We start from the raw sequence: 27,250 nt of genomic DNA, 5'->3' as shown, positions 1-27,250 counted from the left end.
TCTTTGCTGGTATAAACAGCATGTATTATGCTGGTCTTTGCTGGTATAAACAGCATGTATTATGCTGGTCTTTGCTGGTATAAACAGCATGTATTGTGCTGGTCATTCTGGTGATGAGCTATGCTGGTCCATGCTGGGTTTTCTAGCAGGGAGGGCTACCACAGTGTATGATTGTAATCTCATGGGTACAGGAATATGCACGGACATCCCAACCAAAGCAGGCAGGTTGCTGAGTCGAGAGTGAGCAAATGAAAACAGACAAATGAATAAACAGCTTGCATACTAGTGCAGGCCTCCGATGTTCAATTATTTATTGCACCCCGGGTAGTGATGTTCGGAGCTACTACTCTTCTTCAGACTGTTGCACCCCGGGTAGTGATGTTTGGAGCTACTACTCTTCTTCAGACTGTTGCAATAAATAAGTGGACTTTGGAGCGCTGCAGTGTGCGAACTGTTTATTAATTTGTCCGTTTTCACCTAAAATGGCTCCCATGGAATTTTGATGATGTTGTCATAGGAATGAGCAGCACTGTTCCATTATGCGGACTGCACACGAGACTCAGAAAGTTGTAATGTTCAACACAACTGTCATTGTTGTATGCTTGTCCTGGTAACACGTCCATTTTCCATCACATCCATCAATTCAAATTCTACGGGTGGAGTGCTCTGTGGTGTTATTGGGGAACTATGCCCAATTTTAGAAGTCATACATGTTATTCCTCTGGTCTAAGATGATACAAACATATTAGTGAAAATTAGCAACTCTCCCAAATCCTAAAATGCTAAAACTCTAACTTGTGATGTCACCAAGTATAAAGTCTGAAGATGCTCCATAGACAATGAATTGGGAAAGATGTTATGGATTACACTGAGAGCACCCAGGGGAATGTATCTGAGTTCATAGTGTGTAGGTACAGTTTCTGTTTCATAACTGAGACCACTACTATAGAATACAGCTCATTTGAGTATAAAAGTCAAACAAACCTTCTGTGGGTCCACAAAATCAGTCTCCCATTCATTGTCAGTGGAGCAGCACCACACTTAACCTCATATGTTTGATTATTTACATCTCTGGTTTCTGGCTTTGGCCATGAAAATAACATTCAAATGTTCCCCTTTAAGCTTACTCCATTTCCATGGTGTGAAGTCTCCCCAGCAGCCCTCCATAAGCTGTGGCTCCTTGGTGCATCATTAACTCTGCATGTCAGCCAGTTCAAATTGTGTGACTTGCCCATAGAGCGGCTGAGTGTTTCCTATTGGGGGCATGTCTAATGTTTTATATCTTAAATGTTGCTCATATTGTAGTTGTAAAATCTTCTCTCTAGCATTTGCGGAACAATTATTTCATTTAATTTCAAATCTTTATTTAAACTCGAAAAGGCAATTGAGGTTTCCCTCATTTACAGTCACATCGAGTGTACATACAGAGTTAAGCAAAAACAAAAAGGCATAAAATCACACAGCATATAAAATGATAACAATAAGACAAGTAAGGATAACAATCAATTAAAACATGTACAACTTGATTGACAATGGTTGGAGATCAAGGTTTTAAACTCGAGGGACCTTAAGAACCAGCCAGTCTCTAGAACGGGTTCCATAGGTACCAAAATTCCATTTCAATAATGATGTGGTATAAGAAGGGAGCTTACCAATAAATGCCTTAAAAATGTTTATACAACGGCATGCAAATTTCTCGATTCTGATTGGCCATTCACACGTCTTTATTGGCAACAATCCACGGTCCTGGGCTCAGGACCCGCCCACAACCAAATCACATAACCCTCCCCGGCTCACTCCGGGAGAAAACAGGATCGCGGACAACAAATGGTTATGTTGAAATCACCATAACGACTAAATATGAAGCGATTCTGTCAAGGGGAATGTGTTAGTCCTTTAAACAATGTTGGATGATGTAATTGATGGGTCTTGAGACAATCTAGAACAAAAGAAAAATCGCGGTTTGATTGATAGATTAATTGATTGATTTAAATTTCTACTTCCTTCTTTCTACTGACTGCAGCGTTCTCTCTCACACTGTCGCTGGCGTACCCACAAACACACACACACACATACACACACACACACACACACACACACACACACATACACACACACGCACACACACACTGTGACACACACACACACACACACACACGCACACACACACACACACACTCCTGTCTGCAACAGCGGGGGAGTCAGACTGAGAGAGAAGCAGCGCTGTTTTAAGTGAGCATGGTCTATTGAATTGATTGATTGGTTGATTGCTAATTTTATTACTGTACCCCTGGTTTCCAACTGGTTAAGTTTAGGCTAAAAGAAATAAATAAAAAAATAGGGCGAAGAAAACGTTTTTTTCCTATAGGGCAAAGAAAACGTTTTAATTTGTTTTACCTACTTTATATTCTGCATCTGGTAATAAAATTTTCAATCAATCATTCCAATAATACACAGTTGGATGTGTTAGTTGGTTGGATGCACTTCAAGCTGCTTCCACATGAGGCAACTTCTCTCAATCATTCCAATAATACACAGTTGGATGTGTTAGTTTGGTTGGATGCACTTCAAGCTGCTTCCACATGGAGTTGTGGGAACTACTTTTTCTGGCGGATGGTTTTTTCAATAAATCTTCGATTAATGTGTGTTTATTGTATAGAAATAAGGTTGGATGAATCTGGCAGTTGTATAAAAGCTTTACACCACGTGCAGTCGTGATTTGTGACCAATAAACCATGCCTAGGGGGGTCTAACGACCCTCGGCTGCGCCTCGGGCCTAACAACCACCCCTAGGCATGGTTTATTGGTCACAAACCACTCCTGCGTGTGATGTAATGCTTAAACAAATACCAGTGTTTGTTGCGCCTCTCCATCAGCGAGGACCAACCAACCTTCTCATAAAGGACACAGTGATGAGTATTGTATCTATCATTAGGGATGAATCTGAGGGCAAAGTGATATACAGAGTCCAAGGATTTAAGGGTTGAGACCACAGCATTACCTATAAATTATGTCACCATAGTCCAGGACTGATAAGAAAACTGCTTCGACAATTGTGTATTTTGAACAGCAGAAGAAGTATTTAAGCATTACATCATGCGCAGGAGTGGTTTGTGAACAATAAACCATGCCTAGGGGTGGTCGTTAGACCCCCCTAGGCATGGTTTATTGTTCACAAATCACGACTGCAAGTGGTGTAATGCTTTTATACAACTGCCATATTCATCCAACCTTATTGCTATACAATAAACACACATTAATCGAAGATTTATTGAAAAAACCATCCGCCAGAAAAAGTAGTTCCCACAACTACAAAAAAGACAAGTTGTGTTGTGAAGGATCAGATTAAACCGAATATGTATATTTATTTATATATATATATTTAATTGTATTTGTATATCGTTTGATATCCCCTGTATATTCCTTGTACAATATGCATTGAATATCCCTTTAGTCTACTAAACAGCCCATAATAGTTTCATTCTACCATTGGACGAGAACCTGGCGCCAGGTTGCCATACCCCTAGGTCCAAGTTCAATCGTGCCGCCTAACATGTCGTGGCAACCCCCGGTTCCGCGCAGTAATATGTCGGGCGAAATACGAATGGTACTATTTGTTCATAGCGCATATATATATGGCGCAAGTAAAGTAGAACTTTCTTTTAGTCCAGTTCTTTACCCTCCAACAGAGTGACAGACGCAAAGCCTCCCCACGACGCACGTGTGGTGTAGTAAGGCCTACTTGGCCCAGAATAGGCATTGAGATATCGTGTAGATTAATAGTTGAATAGTCATAGTTTGGCACTATACCGTCGAGTTGGACGTATTCTATTAAGCTAATAATAGTCTATTTATGTATGGTGCATCGTTCGGTTAGAGTTCTAAAGTTATCAGTACCCCCATCGTTCCTGACGTTATCTGGACGCTTAACCAGGCTGGTCAGACCCCTAGTGGTGATTGCATCCGAGGAGCTCCGGGCCAAGAGCGACTGGACCTGTATATTGGATTACTCTACCCGGACGACGGCGAGCCTTCCACGGCTTGGATTATGCTTTGTGTGCTTTGATTATTCCATGAATAAAGGCCAACACTGCGGAGTGTTGGAATTACCCCCCCGGAGAGGACTCCAGGTGAGACGGCGCTCTACACGTGAGGTCGCCTCACGTCTCTCCGTTGTGGACCGGCAGATACCGTCCACAGAGGGTCCAGCTGTATTCGTCTGTGGCCCGAGGTTCTGTGGGCACCGTGTCCAAGACTTTGGATTCTCCCAAGACACCGTCGGCCAGATGGGATACCGCCAGCGGCTTCTCTAACCCCCCCCTCCTACTGTCTTACAACCAGCGGGACACCCCCCACCCCCTTAGTGTATCCAGCTATAATCATTTAAGTACCATCGCTATCGTTTCCTAAATATTCCAGGTTGTATACTTACTCCCTGCGTAACCAGAGATTGGACATTCAATGTTGATTTACCTACGAATACTCATTTGCCATAAAAGTGCATATTTCATATTTCAAATCATAAATGTAATTAAGTGATCGTTGTATACACCCTTTGCTGTATTAAACCTTCGATTTGGTACATTTGTGTGGATTCGTTTCATCAGGTGGGAAAGTGTTCATCATACTTATATCTTGTACTGGGTGGCCAGAAGTTAAAGTACATGAGGTAGTGGTATTAAATATCATATCTAACAATACAGTCAGGGAATTGTACCCCTCAGTTACAATTGGTCCTTCGAGCCGGAGGGTAACTAGTGTAATATTAATATAGTGTTATTAATATCGAAATGGCCTATGATGAACACTCCACGAAACGATCCTCCTAACCTAGAACGCCCGCGGCGCAGACGACAGACACCTCAGTACTTAGAGGCTTACACTGTCAGTCAACTACCTAGCCTTCGACAAACGGTAAACGCGGTAGAAGTAGAAAGTAAAATTATGTCTGACCTTAACGAGCAGGTTTCCCCGACCACAGAGGCCCTAGTAGGTCCTAATGTAACTGACCAAGCTCACGGTGGGGACCAGGAGGGAATTGACATGCCTTTACCCCCCGCCACTACCCAAGAAGTAGTCCCCGACCAGCCCCGGGAGGAAGACAACCCTACAGAGAGAGAACTCTGCACGGAAGAAGAGGAGGAGAGCGCCGAGGAACTAGAGCTCCAGGACTCCCCAACGAGTACCCCCAGGAGCGGCTCACGCAGGAGCGGCTCACCTCCACTACCGCCTTCCCCCAGAGAAGCGGCGAGGATGCTACAACAGGCGTTCCTCGTCCGCCTGACAGCCTCTACCGAACGCGATCGACTTCAGGGTGAACGCGACCGTCTCCAAGCACAGGCGCTTAGCGAGCACGAACATTTTACCATTGAAAGAGAACGGCTCCAAGCGCAGCGACGGAGCGAAGAAGAGCGCATACGCCGGGAGATGAGACGCCGGGAGATGAGACGCCTTCAGACGGAAATTAATAGGGTAAGAGACCGGGCCGCAGCAAAGCGCGCCGCCGCCGCAGCAGAGCGCGCCGCCGCCGGAGCCCAGCGCGTCGCTGACTATGCCCAAAGAGAAGCAGAGCGCAACATCGATCTCATCCAGCGCCAAGCCGAGCGCGACACACTACAAGCCGAGCGCGACAAGTTAATGGCGCAGCTAAGGAAGCGGCTGATGATCCCCAGGGCAACACCCTCTCCCTCCACCAGGGGTTCAAGGAACTCGTCGAGACAACAGTCAAGAGCAGCGCCTCCTAAACGAGCAAGCGACCCTGAACTTGACCAACAGACAAAGCCTATACCCCCCGCAGACCCCCTTCCCAGACCGGACCGGTCCAAGCGAGACCCAGCTACAAGGAAGGAGCGGCATACACTGCGGAGAAGCAAGATAAACCACTACAGGATCTGGAAGATCTGATAGAGGAAGAAGAGGGAGAGGAGGAGAACCAAGCCCGACGACAGCACAGTACTCCACCGGACCAGGAGGTCCAGGACAGCCCAGGCTATACTCCCGCGGCGCTGCGCTACAGACCCCCGACTCTACTCACGGGTGAGCACGACGCACGACCAGCCCCGAGGAATAGCACCTGGACCAGCTGGCTATGGTGCCCTGCCGGTACCAGCCCACAGAGAAGCGCAAGAGGAGACTCGCCTAGGAGGCCTCTCCCCCAACGCTCGCCGATGTATCCGCCACCCACGGCGTCACACATTGCGATACCGAGCACCAGACGGAGTGTGTACAGAACACTCGCCAGACAACATGACCCGTTGGGATGTATTCTACCTTACACCACCAGGGCAAAGATGATTGTACGAGCACTATGGGACAAGGACCAGGGCTGGGACGACCCAATACCCGCACACCTTGCCTCAACATGGAGAGAGTGGGAGACGGAACTCCGCTCACTCCCAGGTGTCAATATACGCCGCAGCTACTTCCCATCCACAGTGAGGCCAGAGACATGCGAGATTGAGCTACACGTCTTCAGCGACGCCTCCGAAGTAGCCTACGGATCGGTGGCCTATTTGCGTGCCCAAGAGATGGGAGGAAAGATACACACTGCTTTCATCCTGGCCCGCTCAAGAATAGCCCCACGTAAGCAACAATCTATCCCACGTCTAGAGCTCTGCGCAGCCCTCGCAGGAGCGCATCTAGCCACGTTAATCCAACGTGAACTCACCATTCCGGTGCATAGAACAATCTTGTGGTCAGATTCCACGACAGTACTCACATGGATCAAGTCTGATTCATGCAGATACAAAGTCTTCGTGGGAGTCAGAGTCACCGAGATTCAAGAATTAACAGAAGAAGCAAGCTGGCGGTATGTGGACACCAAACACAACCCAGCTGACGTCATCACCCGGGGAATGTCTCTGGATGACCTAACCCGTCGCAACATCTACAGTGACGGACCAGCATTCCTCAAGCTCCCGGAAGGAGATTGGCCTACGCCCACCCCGAGGGAAGCAAGTAACGAGGAGGCTGAGAACAAGAAACCTATGTTCTGTGGACTGAGCACTGTCGCCTCCACAGACCCCAACATAGATGACTGCATTACCCTAGAGAGTGCGCAACAAAGAACATTCCTGCGGCACCACCCAGAGATTCAGTCCACCACTGACATGTCAGCAGCTGACTACGAAGAAGCAGAACTTCTTCTACTACAACGAGCCCAGAGAGACTCGTTCCCCGATGAGCTAGACTGTCTACAGGGAGGAAACCCCGTCCCATCAGACAGCAGACTGATTCACCTGGCACCAGAGAGTGACGCCCATAATCTCATCAGAGTGGGTGGTCGCCTGCGGAGAGCCCCCGATCTACCAGATGACATTAAGCACCCGATCGTCTTGAACAGCCGACACAAGGTCACAGAGCTGATCATAAAGAAATACGACGAGGATGTACACCACGCAGGAGCAGAGAGAGTCTTCGCGGAGATCAGACGTCGTTATTGGATATTGCAAGGGAGAGAAGCAGTACGGCGCTTCCAGCGAACCTGTCTAGACTGCCGTAATTGGCGCGCGCAGCCCAGCATACCACGGATGGCTGACCTACCCCCCTGTCGCCTCCGAATCGGCGACAAGCCATTCCACTCCACAGGCATGGACTGCTTTGGCCCGTTGTATATAAAGAGAGGAAGAGGCACCGAGAAGCGGTGGGGTATTGTATTCAAATGCATGACCACCAGAGCGATACATATCGAGCTCCTTCCGACCATGAGCACAGACTCATTCCTTATGGCCTTCCGGAGATTCACATCACGGAAAGGAAAACCGTCTACATTGTTGTCTGATCACGGGACCAACTTCAAAGGCGGAGAAAGAGAGCTGAGAGAGAGCTTCCAAGCTATGGGCCCAGAACTTAAGACCCACCTCGCTCCAGCCCAGATTGACTTCCAGTTTAATCCCCCGAACGCACCCCACTTCTGTGGAACCTGGGAACGAGAAGTACGTTCTATAAAGACAGCCCTGTACGCCGTACTCGGAGCCCAGACTGTGGCGGAGGAAGTCCTAATGACAGTCCTCACGGAGATCGAGGGAGTATTGAACTCAAAGCCCCTCGGTTACGTCTCCAGTGATGTAGCAGATGTCGACCCAGTCACCCCCAACACACTCCTAATGGTGCGGCTGGACCCCGCGCTACCCCAGACAATGTACAGGCCTGAAGAAGCGAACGGCCGAAGAATGTGGAGGTACAGCCAAGTACTAGCTGACAAGTTTTGGAGCAGCTTCCTACTTCACTACCTACCGTCTCTACAGACCCGCCAGAAGTGGGTAAAAGAGAGAGACAATTTGACAGAAGGAACAGTCGTCATGATTATTGACCAGTCACTACCCAGAGCTATGTGGCCGGCTGGCCGCGTAAGCAAAGTGATCACCGGTGCCGATGGCAAGGTCCGAGCAGCTGAAGTACTCGTCCAAGGGCGCACCTACACATGTCCCGTGGCGAGGCTCATAGAACTGCCCCGACTCCCAGATACTATCGATGATGACCATGACCCCATGACTTTGTGAGTTGACTGACCCTTACAGCGGACCTTGAGTGGTAGACAGTGCGGTTAATCTGTCTCTGCTTAGCTAATTAGGTGGGACTAATTAGGGGGCGGCTGTTGTGAAGGATCAGATTAAACCGAATATGTATATTTATTTATATATATATATTTAATTGTATTTGTATATCGTTTGATATCCCCTGTATATTCCTTGTACAATATGCATTGAATATCCCTTTAGTCTACTAAACAGCCCATAATAGTTTCATTCTACCATTGGACGAGAACCTGGCGCCAGGTTGCCATACCCCTAGGTCCAAGTTCAATCGTGCCGCCTAACATGTCGTGGCAACCCCCGGTTCCGCGCAGTAATATGTCGGGCGAAATACGAATGGTACTATTTGTTCATAGCGCATATATATATGGCGCAAGTAAAGTAGAACTTTCTTTTAGTCCAGTTCTTTACCCTCCAACAGAGTGACAGACGCAAAGCCTCCCCACGACGCACGTGTGGTGTAGTAAGGCCTACTTGGCCCAGAATAGGCATTGAGATATCGTGTAGATTAATAGTTGAATAGTCATAGTTTGGCACTATACCGTCGAGTTGGACGTATTCTATTAAGCTAATAATAGTCTATTTATGTATGGTGCATCGTTCGGTTAGAGTTCTAAAGTTATCAGTACCCCCATCGTTCCTGACGTTATCTGGACGCTTAACCAGGCTGGTCAGACCCCTAGTGGTGATTGCATCCGAGGAGCTCCGGGCCAAGAGCGACTGGACCTGTATATTGGATTACTCTACCCGGACGACGGCGAGCCTTCCACGGCTTGGATTATGCTTTGTGTGCTTTGATTATTCCATGGATAAAGGCCAACACTGCGGAGTGTTGGAATTACCCCCCCGGAGAGGACTCCAGGTGAGACGGCGCTCTACACGTGAGGTCGCCTCACGTCTCTCCGTTGTGGACCGGCAGATACCGTCCACAGAGGGTCCAGCTGTATTCGTCTGCGGCCCGAGGTTCTGTGGGCACCGTGTCCAAGACTTTGGATTCTCCCAAGACACCGTCGGCCAGATGGGATACCGCCAGCGGCTTCTCTAACCCCCCCCTCCTACTGTCTTACAACCAGCGGGACACCCCACCCCCCTTAGTGTATCCAGCTATAATCATTTAAGTACCATCGCTATCGTTTCCTAAATATTCCAGGTTGTATACTTACTCCCTGCGTAACCAGAGATTGGACATTCAATGTTGATTTACCTACGAATACTCATTTGCCATAAAAGTGCATATTTCATATTTCAAATCATAAATGTAATTAAGTGATCGTTGTATACACCCTTTGCTGTATTAAACCTTCGATTTGGTACATTTGTGTGGATTCGTTTCATCAGGTGGGAAAGTGTTCATCATACTTATATCTTGTACTGGGTGGCCAGAAGTTAAAGTACATGAGGTAGTGGTATTAAATATCATATCTAACAATACAGTCAGGGAATTGTACCCCTCAGTTACAAGTTGCCTCCATGTGGAAGCAGCTTGAAGTGCATCCAACCAACTAACACATCCAACTGTGTATTGTTGGAATGATTGAGAGAAGTTGCCTCATGTGGAAGCAGCTTGAAGTGCATCCAACCAACTAACACATCCAACTGTGTATTATTGGAATGATTGATTGAACATTTTATTACCAGATGCAGAATGGGTACAATACAGTACGGCTCAATACACACAATTGTTAAGGGGATGCAGACCTACTTTCTATAGAACTTCATTCGTAGATGCTTCTATAGAAAGTAGGTAAAACAAATTAAAAAGTTTTCTTTGCCCTATAGGAAAAAAAAGTTTTCTCTGCCCTATTTTTTTATTTATTTTTTTAAACCTACTGTAGAGGGCCTAAACTTAACCAGTTGGAAACCAAGCGTAAAGTAATAAAATTAGCAATCAATCAATCAATCAACTCAATAGGCCATGCTCACTTAGAACAGCGCAGCACCCAGCTCTCTCTCAGTCTGACTATCCGCCGTGTAACGTTGCAGACAGGAGTGTGTGTGTGTGTGTGCGTGTGTGTGTGTGTGTGTGTGTGTGTGCGTGTGTGTGTGTGTGTGTGCGCAGGGAGCGAAATTAACTTTTTGACTCACCGGCCAGTGGTGGGTAGATGGGAAGAGTCTACCCGCCAAGCATATTTCTTACCTGCCAATATATATTTTATATATATAATTTTTTTTTAAATAAAATATATATTATATAATCATACTTGTAGTTGTATTATCTGCGAGACATCGCCACCACGCAATAAGTCAAAATGCTTGCTATCTGCAAACAGCTCCACTGTCTGTTTTGGCTGTGTTGCTCTTCTAGAAAAATAATCCTTTCAGGGTTGCCTATTGAAATACTGTACACTTTCCTACTGTACACTTTCCTGATTAATTGAAATGGGGGACCCTGATGTAAACAAGACGAAAGTCTTTCTCTGGTCTGCATCCCCTTAACAATTGTGTGTATTGAGCTGTACTGTATTGTACCCATTCTGCAATCTGTTAATAAAGTTTTCAATCAATCAATCAATCACACCTCCAGTACAGAAACATTGTTTGAGTTTGCGTGTCAGGTAGACCATTGATTGACAGTCGAGTCTGCCAATTACATCACATCGCTTGCACTCCGGTGCTGCAGCTGGACCCATTGCCCACCTCTGCTGTTGATAACGCTAGCCAAGTTATTATACACACAGATACACAGTGGGCCAGTGACTTTGGTGTAGGGGTGTAACAATGCATCGATCCTAAGGGGGAAATTCAACTGCATCGATTTGAAAATGTTAGAATAGATTATCGCAATTTTAATGTGTACACGTTATGTTATTGTCATGTCCGTTACAGACAACACACCGACATACGCTACTGCATCAACGTTATGATTAACAAAGCAAGGCATTCGTTTTGTTGCATTAACGTTATATTACTATTGCTATCGATAAATCTAGGTGTTCTAAAATCTATTGCTATTGGTAAGAGAGACTATAATAAGTTGGTGTCTCGGAAAACGAGAGCCCTGATCGCGGAGTTTCAGGAAGTAAACAAGAAAAATGAGAGCTTCCGATTGGTCATTTGCTTTATTTCCCATGAAACCAGTCACTTCACTCTACTGTGATTGGACCGTTGGCTTGAGTGCAATGTGGGACTTGTAGTTTTTTAACGATCTCGCAGCGGAGGAAAAAAAAGACGAGAGAGGCTATAATCTGTATTCGCACAGCGTGCGCGTAATTGATTTTTACCGTTCGCATACAAATATTTTTAGGGGCCTGCTTATGAACTACACGCCACACGGCGGGCAGCCCTCTAAGTGTCATGCGCCAAAGGTAAAAACAGACCGCCCCTGGCGGGCGGCGGGCTTTAGTTTCGGTCCCTGTGTGTGCGTGTGTGTGTGTGTGTGTGTGTGTGTGTGTGTGTGTGTGTGTGTGTGTGTGTGTGTGCTTGGGGTGGGTGGAGACTGAGCAAGCGTCGGACAGTGTGAGAGTGAGGGCTGCAGAAAAAGAAATTGAATAAAAAATTGCAAATTAATCAATCAATCAATCCGCGATTTTTCTTTTGCTACACAATGATTCAAGACCCATCAATTACATCATCCAACATTGTTTAAAGGACTAAGCCATTCGCTGTGACAGAATCGCTTGATATTTAGTCGTTTAGTCGTTATCAACATATCCATTTGTTAAATTATTGTCCGGCATCTTGTGATCCGGCGGAGTGATGTGATGTGATTCGGTTGTGGGTGGGTCCTGGGCCAGCAGCGTGGAATTGTGAAGAATAAACACGTGTAAAATGACTGTTTCAGCCAATCAGAATCGAGAAATTTGCATGCCGTTGTATAAATTAGATTACTCTGCATGAAAGGTCAGTTTCATTGCTATATCTCAAACTATGTTTCTATACTAACGTTAAAGGCCGTTTCAAAGCCATTACATTTAAAACTGTTGTGTTGAAGAGGGGCTTCAGGGTGGTGTGGAGGTAAAAGCACTCTCCTCCCACCGCGGAGACCCGGGTTCCATCCCTGGCTGCAGTACTTCCAGCTTGGGCAGACGTCCTACGAACACAGTCGGCATTGTTCGCTGTTGGGTGAAGGTACAAGTCCTGGTGGTTGCAATAGTGACTTATACTGGTCGCTCGAAGCGCCTGTTCGAAAAGTGTGACCTTCCACACGCGTTATGCTCTCCCAGTGAAACTCCTCGCTGTCAGGTGAAAAGAAGCGGCTGGCGACTCCACATGTATATACACAATACTGCCCTTCCGTCCATCCTTTCTTCAGTCTTTCCTCAAAACCGAAATGGCTCGTTCTGTCCGTCGTCGGCCATCTTGGCTCTTTGAAAGGAAATCCAGTTTCATAGCCACTTATCCGCCTGCATTTGGGAGCGGGTCAAAGGAGGAAGAATAGTCTTTCTGATTGCTCTATCTGTGCTGCGTGCCGCGCTGCTGGCGCACAGCAACCTTTTCTCTCACCGGGCCCTTGCCTTTTCCTATAGGCGTCCAGCTGAGCTGTCTGATTGAGTTCACAGTCGGGAATGTCAATTTAGTGCCGGGGGGGGGGGGGGGGGGGGGGAGAGAGACAGAGAGGGGGACAAGGTCGAGAGTGTGATACAGAGCGAGGAGAAAGTGTTACCATGAGGATATTGACCTATCTCAAGCTCAGGCCTCTTTTCTTGATCCTACAATCACAAATGTTGGAGAGATAGGTCAATTGTGTTGTTGTTGTTGTTGTTAACAACACCACACCGCATGGTTGGAAGAGAATGTACAGAGGTAAATAAGATCATGTGGGACAGTGGCTCAGGATGTAGAGCGGTCGTCTGGTAATCAGAAGGTTCCTGGTTCGATTCCGGCTCCTCCCCGGCAGCGTGTCAAACTGCCCCCGATGCAGGGACGCGGGAAGTCAGTCAGAGTTGGGGGTGCGGAGATAAGTCATATAATAACGTCATACGCGCATGCGCATCATTCGTGATTTACCATTAATTTGAAAGGTCAACATTTTACACCAGTTTTAGAAAATGTTACACTACAACAGACAGCAAACTTGAATACCAACATGTGGACAGTTCACACACGAAACGCAGCAGTTTTTTTCCTAATCAGAAGACGATTTATTGTGGATTTAGATGCAGCCGGGTAGCAACAAGGCACTTGAACTTTGCGCACAGGATTGTATAACAGATGAATATACATGAATAATCATAGGCTTCACTAGTGACAATTTACACATTTACACATTTTTGTGACAGAATGAAGTGAACACACAGCAACCATATTAATAACGAGTAACTGGACTTTTCTCTCTCACACACACACACTCTCTCTTACTAAATGATAGGCTATAATCAATCATAAAATAAAATGAATTGATTTAGCCATGCAATTGCGTCAGAAAGGCTGCATCATGGCTTCTGTTTCAACAACTACGCACAACAAAAATCGCCACGGATTGGTGCTGAAACATTTCAGTACTAAGACAGTGACGTCGGGCCGCCAGCCGCACGTACTATTGTGACCAAGATCAAACAAGTGAGCATGCACGGCGCAGGAGAGATAATAAAACATTATTTGCCTACCTTAATTAAAGGGGAACTATCTTACTATTTCTTTCACTATTTGGGCAATGTTACACAATTCCTGTCTATGGAACACATCTGTACGTTTTCTTTCCAAAAAATTCATTGTTTTGTATTTCTAATCAAGTACTCTAAAGCAGGGGTTCCCAAACTTTTCAGGCCAGGACCCAGAAAATAAGGCGTCAGAGAGCCGCGGCCCAATGCACATCGTCAGGCCTTTTTTTTTTTTTTTTTTGCCAGGCGACCGAGTTTTTTTTAAGCCAAATATCACTTCAATCCTATTAAGTTAGTTCAAGTTAGTTATTCATTTACATGTATATGTGCTATTTATGAGAGGGCTAACTTGTTGCAAAATAATAATGATAATAATAATAGCCTCATTAAAATACTATTGTTGCTTCGGTTGTTTTCAGCGTTTTATGTGCATAATCTGTTATTTAGTTTGAAATGTTCGTTGAAATAAGTAGATTTTTCGTTTTTGTTTATTTATTAAGTTAATATAAAACCATATAGTCACATTTTAGAATACAATAGAATAGAATTTTAGAATACAACTAGAAACACTGTCCTGGCCTGCTTCTAAGTTCAGTGGCCTAAAAAAAAAAAAAAAGAGAAATAAATAAATAAAAAAATAAAAACGTGATTTTTTTAATTTTTAATTTTTTTTTATCATCTCGCGGCCCACCCGTGGCTGCTCGCGGCCCACCTTTGGGTCGCGACCCCGACTTTGGGAACCACTGCTCTAAAGCAGCATTTTTCCACATCAAGATTCCAAGCTGTTTTTGGCTGGGCTCCGCCCATACTCGCAAAGCGCTTTGAGTGACAGTCACCAACCAACGTTACATGGCAGGAACTTACATCCAAACAGCCTGTTGGAAAATACTAGAATCCAACATTGTCTGGTGAAAACGCACCTTATGTTATGGATGGATCATCACCGTCTTCCTCTTTCAGATCCAAAGACAAAACGCAATGAAAGTGCATACATAATTTGCTGAGACAACTGTTGGAGACTCCCATCATCACTGAAGAAAGACATCTGTAATCACTCACCTGCCTGGCTATTCTGTTTAGATTACTTTGATACATTGGAGCTCATATCTTCTTAGCTTTAGTGTGACTTGTAATATGGAAAAAGCTGCAACTTTGTCCATCATTTCAATAGTCACACTGTGGTGCAAAACACTGACTAGACCAGGGGTGGCCAACCCGCGGCTCTTCCATCCAAATTTTTTAATTTTTTTTTCACTCATTCCATAAGGACGTAGAATAAACATTTAAATTTTTCTTTTAAATGGTCCATTTGCATGTTCTTGGTATCTGAATCTAGGGACATATATGGATCAGTGTCAGAAATAGTGTGTCTGTTACTAGGCTTGAGTAAATTGTAATGAACCAAAGAAGAATATCAATTCTATTTAAAAAAAAATGTATGTTTGACTGTGAATAACACCATGCTATAATTGACCAGACCTGAAAAATTTAAGCAAATGAATAAAAGGAAGATGATTAAACAGAAGGTTTTGTAGATACAGTACTGAATTCTCCCATCTTTTTTATAATGTAAATTTCTCCACCATTTTTCATCGTATTGCAACACCGTTTTTTGCAAGACGTTCACAGAAAGGTAGAGAAACTAACTGCGTTCTGTTTTATGGCAATAACGTTCAGGTTTGTGGGAGATAATCCCAAAAAATAAGAGAAATAAAAAAGTAAATCCAGAAGTCAGATGATTGACAGGAAGGGCTGGGCGATATAACGATAACGATATATATCGCGATATATTTTAATAATCAATATCGAATATCGGAAAAAAAATCGAATATATATATATATATATATATATATATATATATATATATTTTTTTTTGTGACCTGCAACAGGGCAGTTTTAAAACCAGAGACAGTGGACAGACTTGTCTTTCTTGCCTGCAACTTAAAGTAATGGCTTTGCTTGTCCAAATGACAATACTGACCAAATTGAGATTTATTTTTCTCTTGTCCATTTATTTTGTTTGCTTTCTAATTTAAAATACATTTTGAAACCGTCTGTACACAGTAGGCTATGTGTGCTAGCAGAACTAGACTCCAGTCACGAGTCACGGTGCACATGTGCGGTGGTTTGTCAACCAAAAAAGCGCCAAAAGATCGAAAATAAACTAGCAGAGCCAGAACTGTTCAACTCCCCTGGAGCCACAGCCAGCAGAGAAGCCGGTTTACTTTCGCTTTTAAACCAGCTGCAGCCTGAGAACTGGAGTGTGAGGGGATGTAACACTAAAGATGGCGGCAACGACAAAGAATTGCTGCAAAATAAACATACATATTATTTTTTTTTTACTTATAACAATTTCGATAATTATCGATATCGAGTGATATGATAACATTATCATGTCGTTATCGCGATATGATTTTTTGCCATATCGCCCAGCCCTAGGCTGGTGTGAGCTGGGTAGGGTCGTTTTTCGAAATTCGAAAGCCCTGAGTCTCTTCCTTCAAAAGACTACCCTCACTTTTGGCTGTGCCACTTCCTCCTGTCAATATGCGCTGGTTTCTGACTCAATGCCCTGAGATTTCTATAATCTTATATTTCACTAATAACAGTTAAAATCATTGGTAAACAAACGTAATGCTGAAAATATACACTTTTACTGTATATCTCGGGCTTAACACAATGGCGCCCGACCACGGAGATCTCCGTGTTTCGATTCCACCCGTTGTGGACAGAAGCATGGATATATCCGTGGCAAGTTGTTTTTGCATTTATTCCATTTTAATAACCTATTCAAGGTCGCCGAGCGGCACTGCAGATGTGCCCTACTCTTTGAATTCGAGAAAGTGCAATACCGGCCAGATCCTCTTAGGGGCGCTATCGCGATAATGCAGTGTAGGGCTGTCTTAAATACTTCGAAGCTTCGTTCGATGGCACAAGCCTAAAAAAATTAAATAAAAATAGAAGTTTAAATTTTTTTATTTTTTATTTTTTGTCTCCAAAATCTTGCACCTCCTTAGCAACTTCAGAGGCCAGAGGGTGAGACCTATAAACACATGAAGGGTGCCGTGAAAAAAAGGTTGAGAAACGCTGGTATATGGTGTGGCTCTTTGTGGTACCACAGTAATTTTTGTGGCTCTTGGGGGGGGACACTGTACATTGGAATACTGACATACATTTGACATGGAAACTGTACATTGGAGGAGGTTGGGTAGGTGGGTTGGGTGGGGCTGTACATTGGAATAGCCATGCTTGGTCTTTATTGTACAACTGGGTTAGGACATTTGTAGGGGCCAGTTTTGAATTGCAGTCTCCCGTAGGTGTTCTTTGAGAGTGTTTTTGAAGGTGGGTAGTGATTTACATTCCTTTACAGCTTTGGGTAGGGCGTTCCACATTGTTGTGGCATAATTGCGAAACGTGTTTAGTCCCTTGTTTGAGCCGAATCTGGGTTTTACATGATTTGTGGAGCTCCCTCTGGTGTTGTGATCGTGGTATTCACTGACCTTTGGGAAGTATTTTGACATGTACATGGGTACCTTGGTCGTGTAGTGTATCTTGTAGACCAGGCCCATTGCAAGTTGCTGTACTCTGTCGTCTACTCTAAGCCATCCTAGGTTGGCAAAGTGTGCAGGGGTGAGGTGGGTTCTAGGAGTCAGGTCAAGCAGTAGTCTGACTAGTTTGTTTTGAGATGTTTGTAATTTGGTTTTTAGTGCCTTTGAGGTGCTTTGGTACCATGAGGTGCAAGCATAGTCGTAGTACCCTTGAATGAGTGCTCCTGCCAGAGTCTTCAGGGTATTCTTGTTTACCAGGGAGGAGATCCGGTACAAGAATCGAGTTCGTTGATTGACTTTTTTTATTACATTGGATGCCATTTTGTCACAGGAAAGATTAGCCTCTAGGATGGAACCCAGGTAGGTAATTTCATCTTTCCTTGTGACAATATTGTCACCCACTGTAACTGAGAAGCCGTCTGTTTTGCTGAGTTTGTTATTTGAACCGAAGAGAATGGACTCTGTTTTGCCCATGTGTAATGATAGTTTGTTGTCGGCGAGCCATATGCAGATTTTGCCTAGTTCCGAGCTTAGAGTTTTTTCAACCTGTAACTTGTTCTTGTCAGAGACCAGCAGGGCTGAGTCGTCCGCAAACAGGAACAAGTTGCAGTCACAAGCTGACGACATGTCATTTGCATAAATTAGGAACAGTAGTGGTCCTAGTATGCTTCCTTGTGGAACACCACAGTTCACTGTGAGGGGGGGGGGGGGTAGGGTACCGTTTACCTCCACCATCTGTTCTCTCCCCTCCAGGTAGGATTGTATCCAGCTCACTGATAAACTATCAAAACCAATTGCTTTTAGCTTGTCAATCAGAATGGTGTGATTGACAGTGTCGAAGGCCTTTTGTAGGTCTAGCATGACCATGCCGCAGTATTTGCCCGCGTCCACCTCTTGCTTGATGTGGTCGTTCAAATAGAGAAGGCATGTGTCAGTGGAGTGGGATGTTCTGAAGCCAGATTGGAATTCGTAGATTAGATTTTTATCCGTAAGGTACTTTTCGACCTGTTCGTATACTATTTTTTCCATGACTTTCGAGATGGATGTAAGGATAGAAACAGGGCGGTAGTTGCCTGGGTCTAATTTGCTGCCCTTTTTTGTGCAGGGGTGTTACTCTCGCTATTTTGAAGTCCTTGGGGACGTGTCCCTGTTTTATGGAGAGGTTTATTATGTGTGTGATGACTGGGGTGATGGCGGCTGCTGAGTCTCTGAGGAATTTGGAGGGGATGTTGTCATGGCCAGTGGCCTTGTTCGGTTGGAGGGCGCTCAGTTTATTGAGTACCTCATCTGTAGTTACCATTTCCAGTTTGAAATCGTCTTTGTGGACGCCTAGGTTCTTGTAGTATGCTACTATGTGTTCTACCCCATACTGCCCTGAGTGGGAGGGTAGTTTGTTTACCAGTGTTGTGGCTATGTTTGTGAAGAAAGTGTTTAAGTAATTGGCTACATCCAGTTTGTCTGTGATGAGCGTGTTGTCCGTCTTTATGTTTATGTTTGAGAACCTGGTTTTAAGTTTTTTACTGCAGCCTAGTTGATTATTGAGTAATTTCCAAAGTTCACATGGTTTATTTTTGTTTTCCTCAGTTTTGTCATTGATGAAATTTTTTTGCAGTTTTTATCATGGAGTTTACGTCATTTCTTAGTCTGTTTCTTTCTAGTTTGAGTTCAGTCACGTGGGCTTGGAGTTCACTGCTCGTGCTTTTGGTAAGCTTTGACTGACTTTTATGAAACTCAGAGCATTTTTTGTCTCTGGCTTTCATAGCGGTCAGTATTTCAGTGTGCATCCACGGCTCAGCGCGATTTTTTACCCTGGTGGTTCTTAGGGGGGCCATGTTGTTTAGTATTGTTGAGAATTTGGTTTTGAAGCCAAGCCAGATTTCTTCAACCAGTGTACCATTGAGTTCATCTGACCAGTCCAGGCTCTTCAGTTCAAGGTTAAAGGCCTCGCTAGAGTACGTTTTGAGGTCTCTAGATGTGACCATTTTGTGACAGCCAGCCTTTTGCTTTGGCTTTTTGCGGGAACAGAATATCATATAATGATCACTTAGCCCGCATGCTATCACCCCTTTATTGGAGATCATGGACTTGTCGGAGGTCAGGATGAGGTCAATGGTAGTCTGGGTTGATTCACACACCCTTGTGGGTTGGGTGATTAGCTGGCTGAAACCGTGCAGATCAGAAAATCTACTGAAGGCCTTGAAGACAGGTGCTGCTTTACGTAGCATATCCGTGTTCCAGTCCCCAATGAGGATTTTTTCTACGCCCTCCACCCCAGTTAAGTACCCATCAAGTGTGTCATAAAAGCCACTCTGTTCTGGTGGTCTATAGATTGTGCCTATTAGTACTGATTTTGCCCTTTCAAATAAGATTTCAATCCATACAGTTTCAATCTCGTCATGGTTAAGGTCAGTACGGTTGCTGAATTTGGTATCTTTGTGTATATACACACAGACACCACCTCCATACTGGTTCCTATCCCTCCTGATGATTGAATAGTCCTCGATTTCTATCTCTGGATCCTGAACAGATGAGTCAAGTTTTGTTTCTGTGAAACATAATATATTAGCCTTACCGTTTAAAAACAAATGTCTGATTTCAGCCAATTTCGGTTTCAAGCTGTTTATGTTTAAGTGAAATATGTGAAGTCCATTTGAGTTTGTTATTTCATTAATGTCGTCAAGTTCAAATTGTTTTTCCACTGTGGTGTGTGGTTGATCTTGTGGCGGTAGGTGGGGAGGGGGGGATGGGGTCCTGTGTTCATTGATGTTAGGAGGGGGGGTGGGGATGATCCTTTGTCCTCTGCTGGTGTATTTGGTCGGTGTGAAAGCCCGCGACGAGACACAAGTAGTAAGTTACCCATTACCTCAACCGTAATCCTTCGTGCCCAATTCACGTCACGTGATGTGTGTGTTTGTGCGTCAGGTCAGATACACAGAAAAGATCATAAAAAAAACAGAGGGTGGATTTCAACCATTTAAAAAACAACCATGTTTTAGACTGCTTACAGTAAAATCCTAAAAAAAAGAAAAACGTTTTTTATTGATTTGTCAACATTTTGGCCTTGCAGTTACAATTCCCTGCCAACAGGTGGGGGTGCTGCAGCACCCTCAGTACCCCCCTTCCCTCACCGCTGCCCCGATGAGCAGGTTGGCACCTGCGAATGGTTGCCTGGTGTGTGAATTTGTGAGTGAATGGGTGAATGTGAGGGATAAGCTGAATGTGAGGCATAAGTTGTAAAGCGCTTTGGATAAAAGCACTATATAAATGCAGTCCATTTAACAAATAAAAAGATGCACCGATTCCTATTTACATGCCAGCATATCTAGATTACAAACGAGTCGGATTGTCTGCAGACCGTTGATACCTTGTCTGCCCCATATATCGATGCCTCCCTTAATGGAATATAACTTTACTGTACTACAAATGATCTGAATTCACAAAGGATTTGACCTTGCCCCTCTGCCCAGGGACATTCAATTAGAAGCCAGTCCTCTTATCCCCCTGCTCAACAGATGCTCTGTAGTCACAGTGCTGCCAGAGCAGAGGGTGGTAACAGAGATCTATGATATCTGATACATCACAATTGCTCCTAAGATACAGTGATGGCGTTGGATTTCAGTCTTGGATGGGAGTCTCCAACAGTTGTCTCAGCAAATGATGTATGCACTTTCATTGCGTTTTGTCTTTGGATCTGTGTATCTGACGAAATACTTGTTGTTAATGACATATCAATGTATATTAGGCGCACATCATCAATGGACATAATGTATTTCTGTATATTTGGGGCCGGCGAGAGCTCAGGAGGTAGAGCAGTCTTCTGGTCATTTGAAGGTTCCCTGTTCGATCCCGGCTCCTCCCGGTAGCAGGTGAAAGTGTTCTTGAGCAAGACACTAAACCCCTAACTGCTCCCAATGAGCAGGTTGGTGCCTCACATGGTTGCCTCTACCGTCTGTCTGTGTGTGTGAGTGAATGGGTGAATGTGAGGCATAAGTTGTAAAGTGCTTTGGCGCTATATAAATGCAGTCCATTATGAGTGTCTTAAAATGTTTTTTCTTGTTTTGCTTTTGTCTTTGTCCTCGACAGGAGAGGTTCGAGGCGCTGTTCAGGATTTACGACGAACAGACGACCTTCCAGATGTTCAAGAGCTTCCGGAGAGTCCGTATCAGCTTCAGCAACCCGGAGGCCGCCGCACGCGCTCGCAACGAGCTGCATGAGTCCGAATTTAACGGCATAAAGCTCAAGCTGTACTTTGCCCAGGTGAGCTTCGGCTAAAGGTGTGTTGGGGCAGGGGGCTTACATGCTAAATAGGGATGTGAACTAAGGAAGCATATTGTACGATTATGGTAGTAGTTTCTCTCGATCACCTTCATCGCCTCCGTCCGTGTTATATCTCGATCTCTCTGTCTGTCTGGCCTCGCCCCTCCCCCGTTCGGGGCGCTGTATGTCGTGTAGAGCATGGTGTTATCTCTAAAAGAATGTAGCCTTGACGAAAACCAGTCATATCTTTCACTATTGATGAAGGAATAACCTTCTGCCATAGGGATGCACCAATGCTGATATACAGTAAGTCCAGTACCAGCCTGAAATGGGGTGTCAGTAATGGAGGATTTCCCCAATGCTAAAATCCGATACTAATAGTGATATATAATGTGAGAAATCAAAGTAAAACGACTTTGGGACATTGATGGATGTTAGATCTCTAATGGCGGGGTCCGTACTGTCAGTAAAAATGATGGATCAGATGTGTTCTCTGTATCAGCCGATGCTTACCAACATATGCAATACCAAAACAACTGAGAGAAGTTCGGGAATCTATCTATCAAAATAGCACACCTCCATAATGCAATTCATAAAATAAAATCAGCTACCAAATAAACAATTGCAATTGTTTAATAAAAGTATATAAGCTAGGAACGCCACTTAAGATCAAACTGATGAAGATGAATGCCAGTATATGGACGTATATCAGTGCCTCTGTGCCTTTTTTCTTAGGCAGTTAGCCTCTGGTATGTGTGCCATTAGCGTTAGCCACGCTTCTAGGCCTCTTTTCTTTTTAAAGACTGATAAAAAAAAATAAAGAATTCGACTAAGAGGTTGGCAGTCGACTACGGCTCCTTTCGATCGATTAGTCGACTATTCGACTAATAGGGGTCAGCCCTATTGTATAGCCAGGCCGCTATGCAACCAAACCAAAGATTCTATGACTTCCAAGGTAATTACTTCCCTCTCATCTCATATCCTTTCCTCTCCTCTATTCCTCTCCCCTCTCATATCCTATCCTCTCTTTTCTCCCCTCCTCTCCTCTCTCCTTTATTCCTCTCCCCTCTCATATCCTCTCCTCTTATCTCTTCTCCTCTCCCCTCTCATCTCCTCTACTCTCTTTTCTCTTCTCTTCCCTTTTCTCCTGTTTCATATTTCTTTCCCTCTCATATTTTCTCCACGCCACATGTGACCTCCTGTTCCACCTGTCATTCCTCACATCTTCTCACCTGTCAAACCCCATCAGTCTCTCACACTACTGAGCGTAGCCGAATGCCTGGTCATGAATTCTTGATTCATATTCCTTCGTGTGTGTGTGTGTGTGTGTGTGTGTGTGTGTGTGTGTGTGTGTGTGTGTGTGTGTGTGTGTGTGTGTGTGTGTGTGTGTGTGTGTGTGTGTGTGTGTGTGTGTGTGTGTGTGTGTGTGTGTGTGTGTGTGTGTGTGTGTGTGCGTGTGTGCGTGTGTGCGTGTGTGTGTGTGTGTGTATGCATGCATTCCTTGATATGATATGCATGGCCAGCAGATGTATTGGTTATAGGGGTGGGAATCACCAGTTTCATCATGATACGATACGATATCGATTCTTTGGACAACGATACGATATTTGCCGATATCACAAAGTCTCTCACGATACAATACGATACGATTAGATTCAGGTGCCTGCGATCGATATGAGATGATATCATATGCCCATTTAACACAATCAGTTATGAGACTCGCCACAGGATTTTCAAAATAAGAGTATCGATATGAATCGATCTTATTACATCGCATCGATCCGATTCGATCGTTGATAATTACATCGATGTATCGATCTGGATCGATGTATCGTCCCAGCCCTAATTGGTTAGGTCAGTGATTCCCAACCTGGGGTCCGTGGACCCCCTGGGGGTCCGCCAGGGGGCGCAGGGGGTCCGCCAGACCACAGATGTTTTTTTTTTTTTTTTTATTATTTTTTTTTTGATATTTTTAATTTTTTTTTTAATTTTTTTTTTTTATCATCAGAAGCATGAATAGTCTCTCCACTACAATAAAAAATAAAGATAAATAAATAAACATCTAGACATGATTTTTGAACGTTAACAGTATAGGCTACCGGGTAGCCGCTAAAACGCGAATCAGTTGACTGTATCACTTTCTGTAGCTAGCCTAGCACGCTAGTTAACTTTCTCGGCTCGTCTGCAGTCAGCCGCCAGAGGCGAAAATGTGTGACAAACGAAAAGGAGATGACGGCAGCTCATCTGCAAAAAAAGTTAGGACCTACAGCAATCGCGAAAATTACATCACCATGGGCTTCACTGAGGGACCAGACAAACGACCTGAGTGTGTGATTTGTGGAGAAAAGTTGGCAAACTCGAGCCTGAAGCCCAGCAAGCTGAAGAGACATCAGGCGTCTAAGCACCCAGAAACCGTTGGGAAGGATCCAGACTTTTTTCGGAGGAAAGAACAGTCTCTCAAGGCGAACAAGCCTGTTGATGTTAGAGTAGCGTGGAGCAGGGGTGGCAGTGATTTACAGAAGGCTACCGAAGCCTCCTTTGAGTGTTCACTTTTAATTGCAAAAGCAAAGAAACCGCACAATATTGGCGAGCAGCTCATCAAACCAGCCTGCATCAAAATGGTTTAGAAACTGTGCGGCCCACAGGTGGCGGATAAACTAAAATCAGTACCACTCTCGAACAATGTAGTGAAAGACCGAATTGATAAGATGTCAAGTGATTGCGAGCAGCAGCTGTCAGAAAAGCTTAGAAAGGGTCCATTTGCCATACAACTTGATGAAACTACAACTGTCGCAGACGAGGCTGTGCTCATCGTTTATGTGCAATATATTGAAAATGAGGATCTGAAGCAGGACATTCTCATGTCAGTCAACCTTACTACCACCACTCGAGGTGAGGATATTTTTACTGCAGTGGATTCTTACTTCATTCAACATAAATGCAAACCGTTCACCATTAGGGCCTGATTTGAGAGGATGAATACAGGATTTGAATATTGGCCAAAATTTTGAAATACATATGGTGCAAGATGAGATTTGTTGATTGAAGGCACAAGTTAAAGAAGCATAGTGGGTCTAATTGTGATGCATATGCCTGTGTATAAGCAGTTTGTTATTAAAATGACAAAAAAAGGTATTAAACCCAGCTAGGACAGATTCTCTCTGCTACTGATTGGAATTTCCTGTCTCATATTTAGTTTAATTTGTTGCATTGATTTGTTCCATAAATGCAAACCGTTCACCATTAGGGCCTGATTTGAGAGGATGAATACAGCATTTGAATATTGGCCAAACATTTTGAAATGCATATGGTGCAAGATGAGATTTGTTGATTGAAGGCACAAGTCAAAGAAGCATAGTGGGTCTAATTGTGATGCATATGCCTGTGTATAAGCAGTTTGTTATTAAAATGAAAAAAAAAAGTATTTTATGGTATCTTATTAGGAGGGGGTCCGCGAATTTCATCAGAGATGTTTGGGGGTCCCTGGGGGGAAAAAGGTTGGGAACCACTGGGTTAGGTGGAGGAGTTGTAACGTTGCACAAACGTCCAGAAAGAGAAGGGTGGGGAGCGAAAGAGAGTTAGCGGTAGCAAGAGAGATGGAGAGATAGAGAGAGGAAGGGAGAGAGATAGCAAGAGATATAGGTGGAGAGGCAGGGGAGAGGGATGAAGAGATAGATAGCAAGAGGAAGCTAGAGAGAGATATACGTGGAGGTAGAGAGAGAGTGTCCGATCCAAGTACATTATGTACAGTCCAGTCCAGGGGGAGCCTGCAAGAAAACAGAGTGTACTTGAACAAACTATATATTCAGAGAGAGAGACAAAAAAACAGCCCCAACCAGTGTCTGTCAGTCCCAAATATACCCCAACCCATTACCCCTATGCCCTCTCGATACTTTGATTTAAAATGACTGGGATATACCAAATGTTAGCAATTATGGCACTTGCATCTATCATTTTGCTCAAAGCTGTTTAATCCTCTCAGGGGACGAGGCTAGCAATTTGAAATTCTGGGAAAGACGCCTGATTATAATTCGAATGTGCTCCTCGCCCTCTGAAGTATGAACTGGGAGGTCGCTGGGAGGACGGAACTAAGTGCAGTTTATTTGCTAACAACACAGGGTTCCAGCAGGGTCTTAAAAACTCTTAAATGTAATAGGAACTTTAGGCCTTACAAAGTCTTAAATAATTAAATAATGTATAAAAAAAGAGAGATCAAACTTTTTAAGACCTTTCTAAGACCGCTTTGAGTAGAATTTATAACCTATTTCACAGAAATACTGGCAAAAAAGGTATGAAGGAAAATGACTATGAAAGAAGATATAAGTCCCAGAATTACTTACAAATACTTACACATTCATAATGAAGTTACTTCTATGTTGCGATAACTTCTCTGTATCTCTTTTTTAAACGTGTGTTTGGGGGAAATGTCAGGGCTGTGATGTAAGCAGTACAGTAATAGCCTAATCAGTTCCCCCCCAGCAATCCATATTGGAAATAAATCAGGATGGAGCCAATAACTTTGTAGCCCCAGTGAAAACACCCAGCTAGCAACTGCGCCTAGCAACCCAGCTTGAGTGTCAGTCAGAGTTTTCAAGTTTCAAGTTTCTTTAATAGTTGTCATACAGAAGTACAGAATACTTTCATACAAAATGCTTCTTACTGTTACGCTCCAGAGACTGTGCTAGACAAGATAGTATCAAATAACATAGTATAGCATGTAATTTAGAAGAAGAAAATGAGGTCACAGTGTTCGGTATAGACATATGTACAATGTTCTGAGTTACCATATAATATACAATACTATGCAGTGTACTAATGTACAGTACTATATAGTGCAAAGCAGAAATGGGATGAGGTACAATTTAGGTACAATTTACAGTAAGGTGTACGGGTTGTAGTGCAATCCTGTAGTAAAGAGAAATTCTGCCAATGTGTCACGATCATACAACTTCAAATCTTTACTTTTGTAACTTTATATTTGTAAGTAATTCTGGGACTTATTTCTTCTTTCATAGTAATTTTCCTTCATACTTCTTTGCCAGTATTTCTGTGAAATGTTTTAAATTCTACTCAAAGCGGTCTTAGAAAGGTCTTAAAAAGTTTGATCTCCATAGTGCAGTTTCACAATAAAAGCATTGGTGCACATACAACGTCATAAAGAGCAACAGCAACATGCAACATAGTAGCAACATACTGTACACATAGCCCTCAATCAACAGCCTGCACCTTCACATTCACTCCGACACAGCTAGTGGCAATGGCAACATATTGCACAACCCTAATGGACAAAGACGCATTTGACCGGATACCAATTTCCTCTGTGTGTTACAATCCGTTCCTCTCGTCCACCCAAGGACTCCTGAACTGTCCTCT

At 44.1% G+C, this 27,250-nt stretch overlaps 1 protein-coding gene across 1 annotated transcript in view; it reads left to right on the top strand.

Moving 5' to 3' along the window:
- The window catches only part of rcan3 (regulator of calcineurin 3), a gene marked incomplete at its 5' end in the record, with an annotated part of 138,173 nt that overhangs the window by 96,484 nt on the left and 14,439 nt on the right, over positions 1-27,250 (top strand). The window contains one exon of the mRNA XM_084310021.1: positions 21,704-21,877. Within this exon, the coding sequence (XP_084166147.1) occupies positions 21,704-21,877 (174 nt within the window). The remainder of the gene's footprint in view (positions 1-21,703; positions 21,878-27,250) is intronic.

Source organism: Notolepis coatsorum (assembly GCF_963971535.1).
Source record: "Notolepis coatsorum genome assembly, chromosome: 3".
Classification (NCBI taxonomy): Eukaryota; Metazoa; Chordata; class Actinopteri; order Aulopiformes; family Paralepididae; genus Notolepis; species Notolepis coatsorum.
Note: the sequence above shows the minus strand (reverse complement) of the source record. Positions and strands in the feature narration are given on the sequence as shown.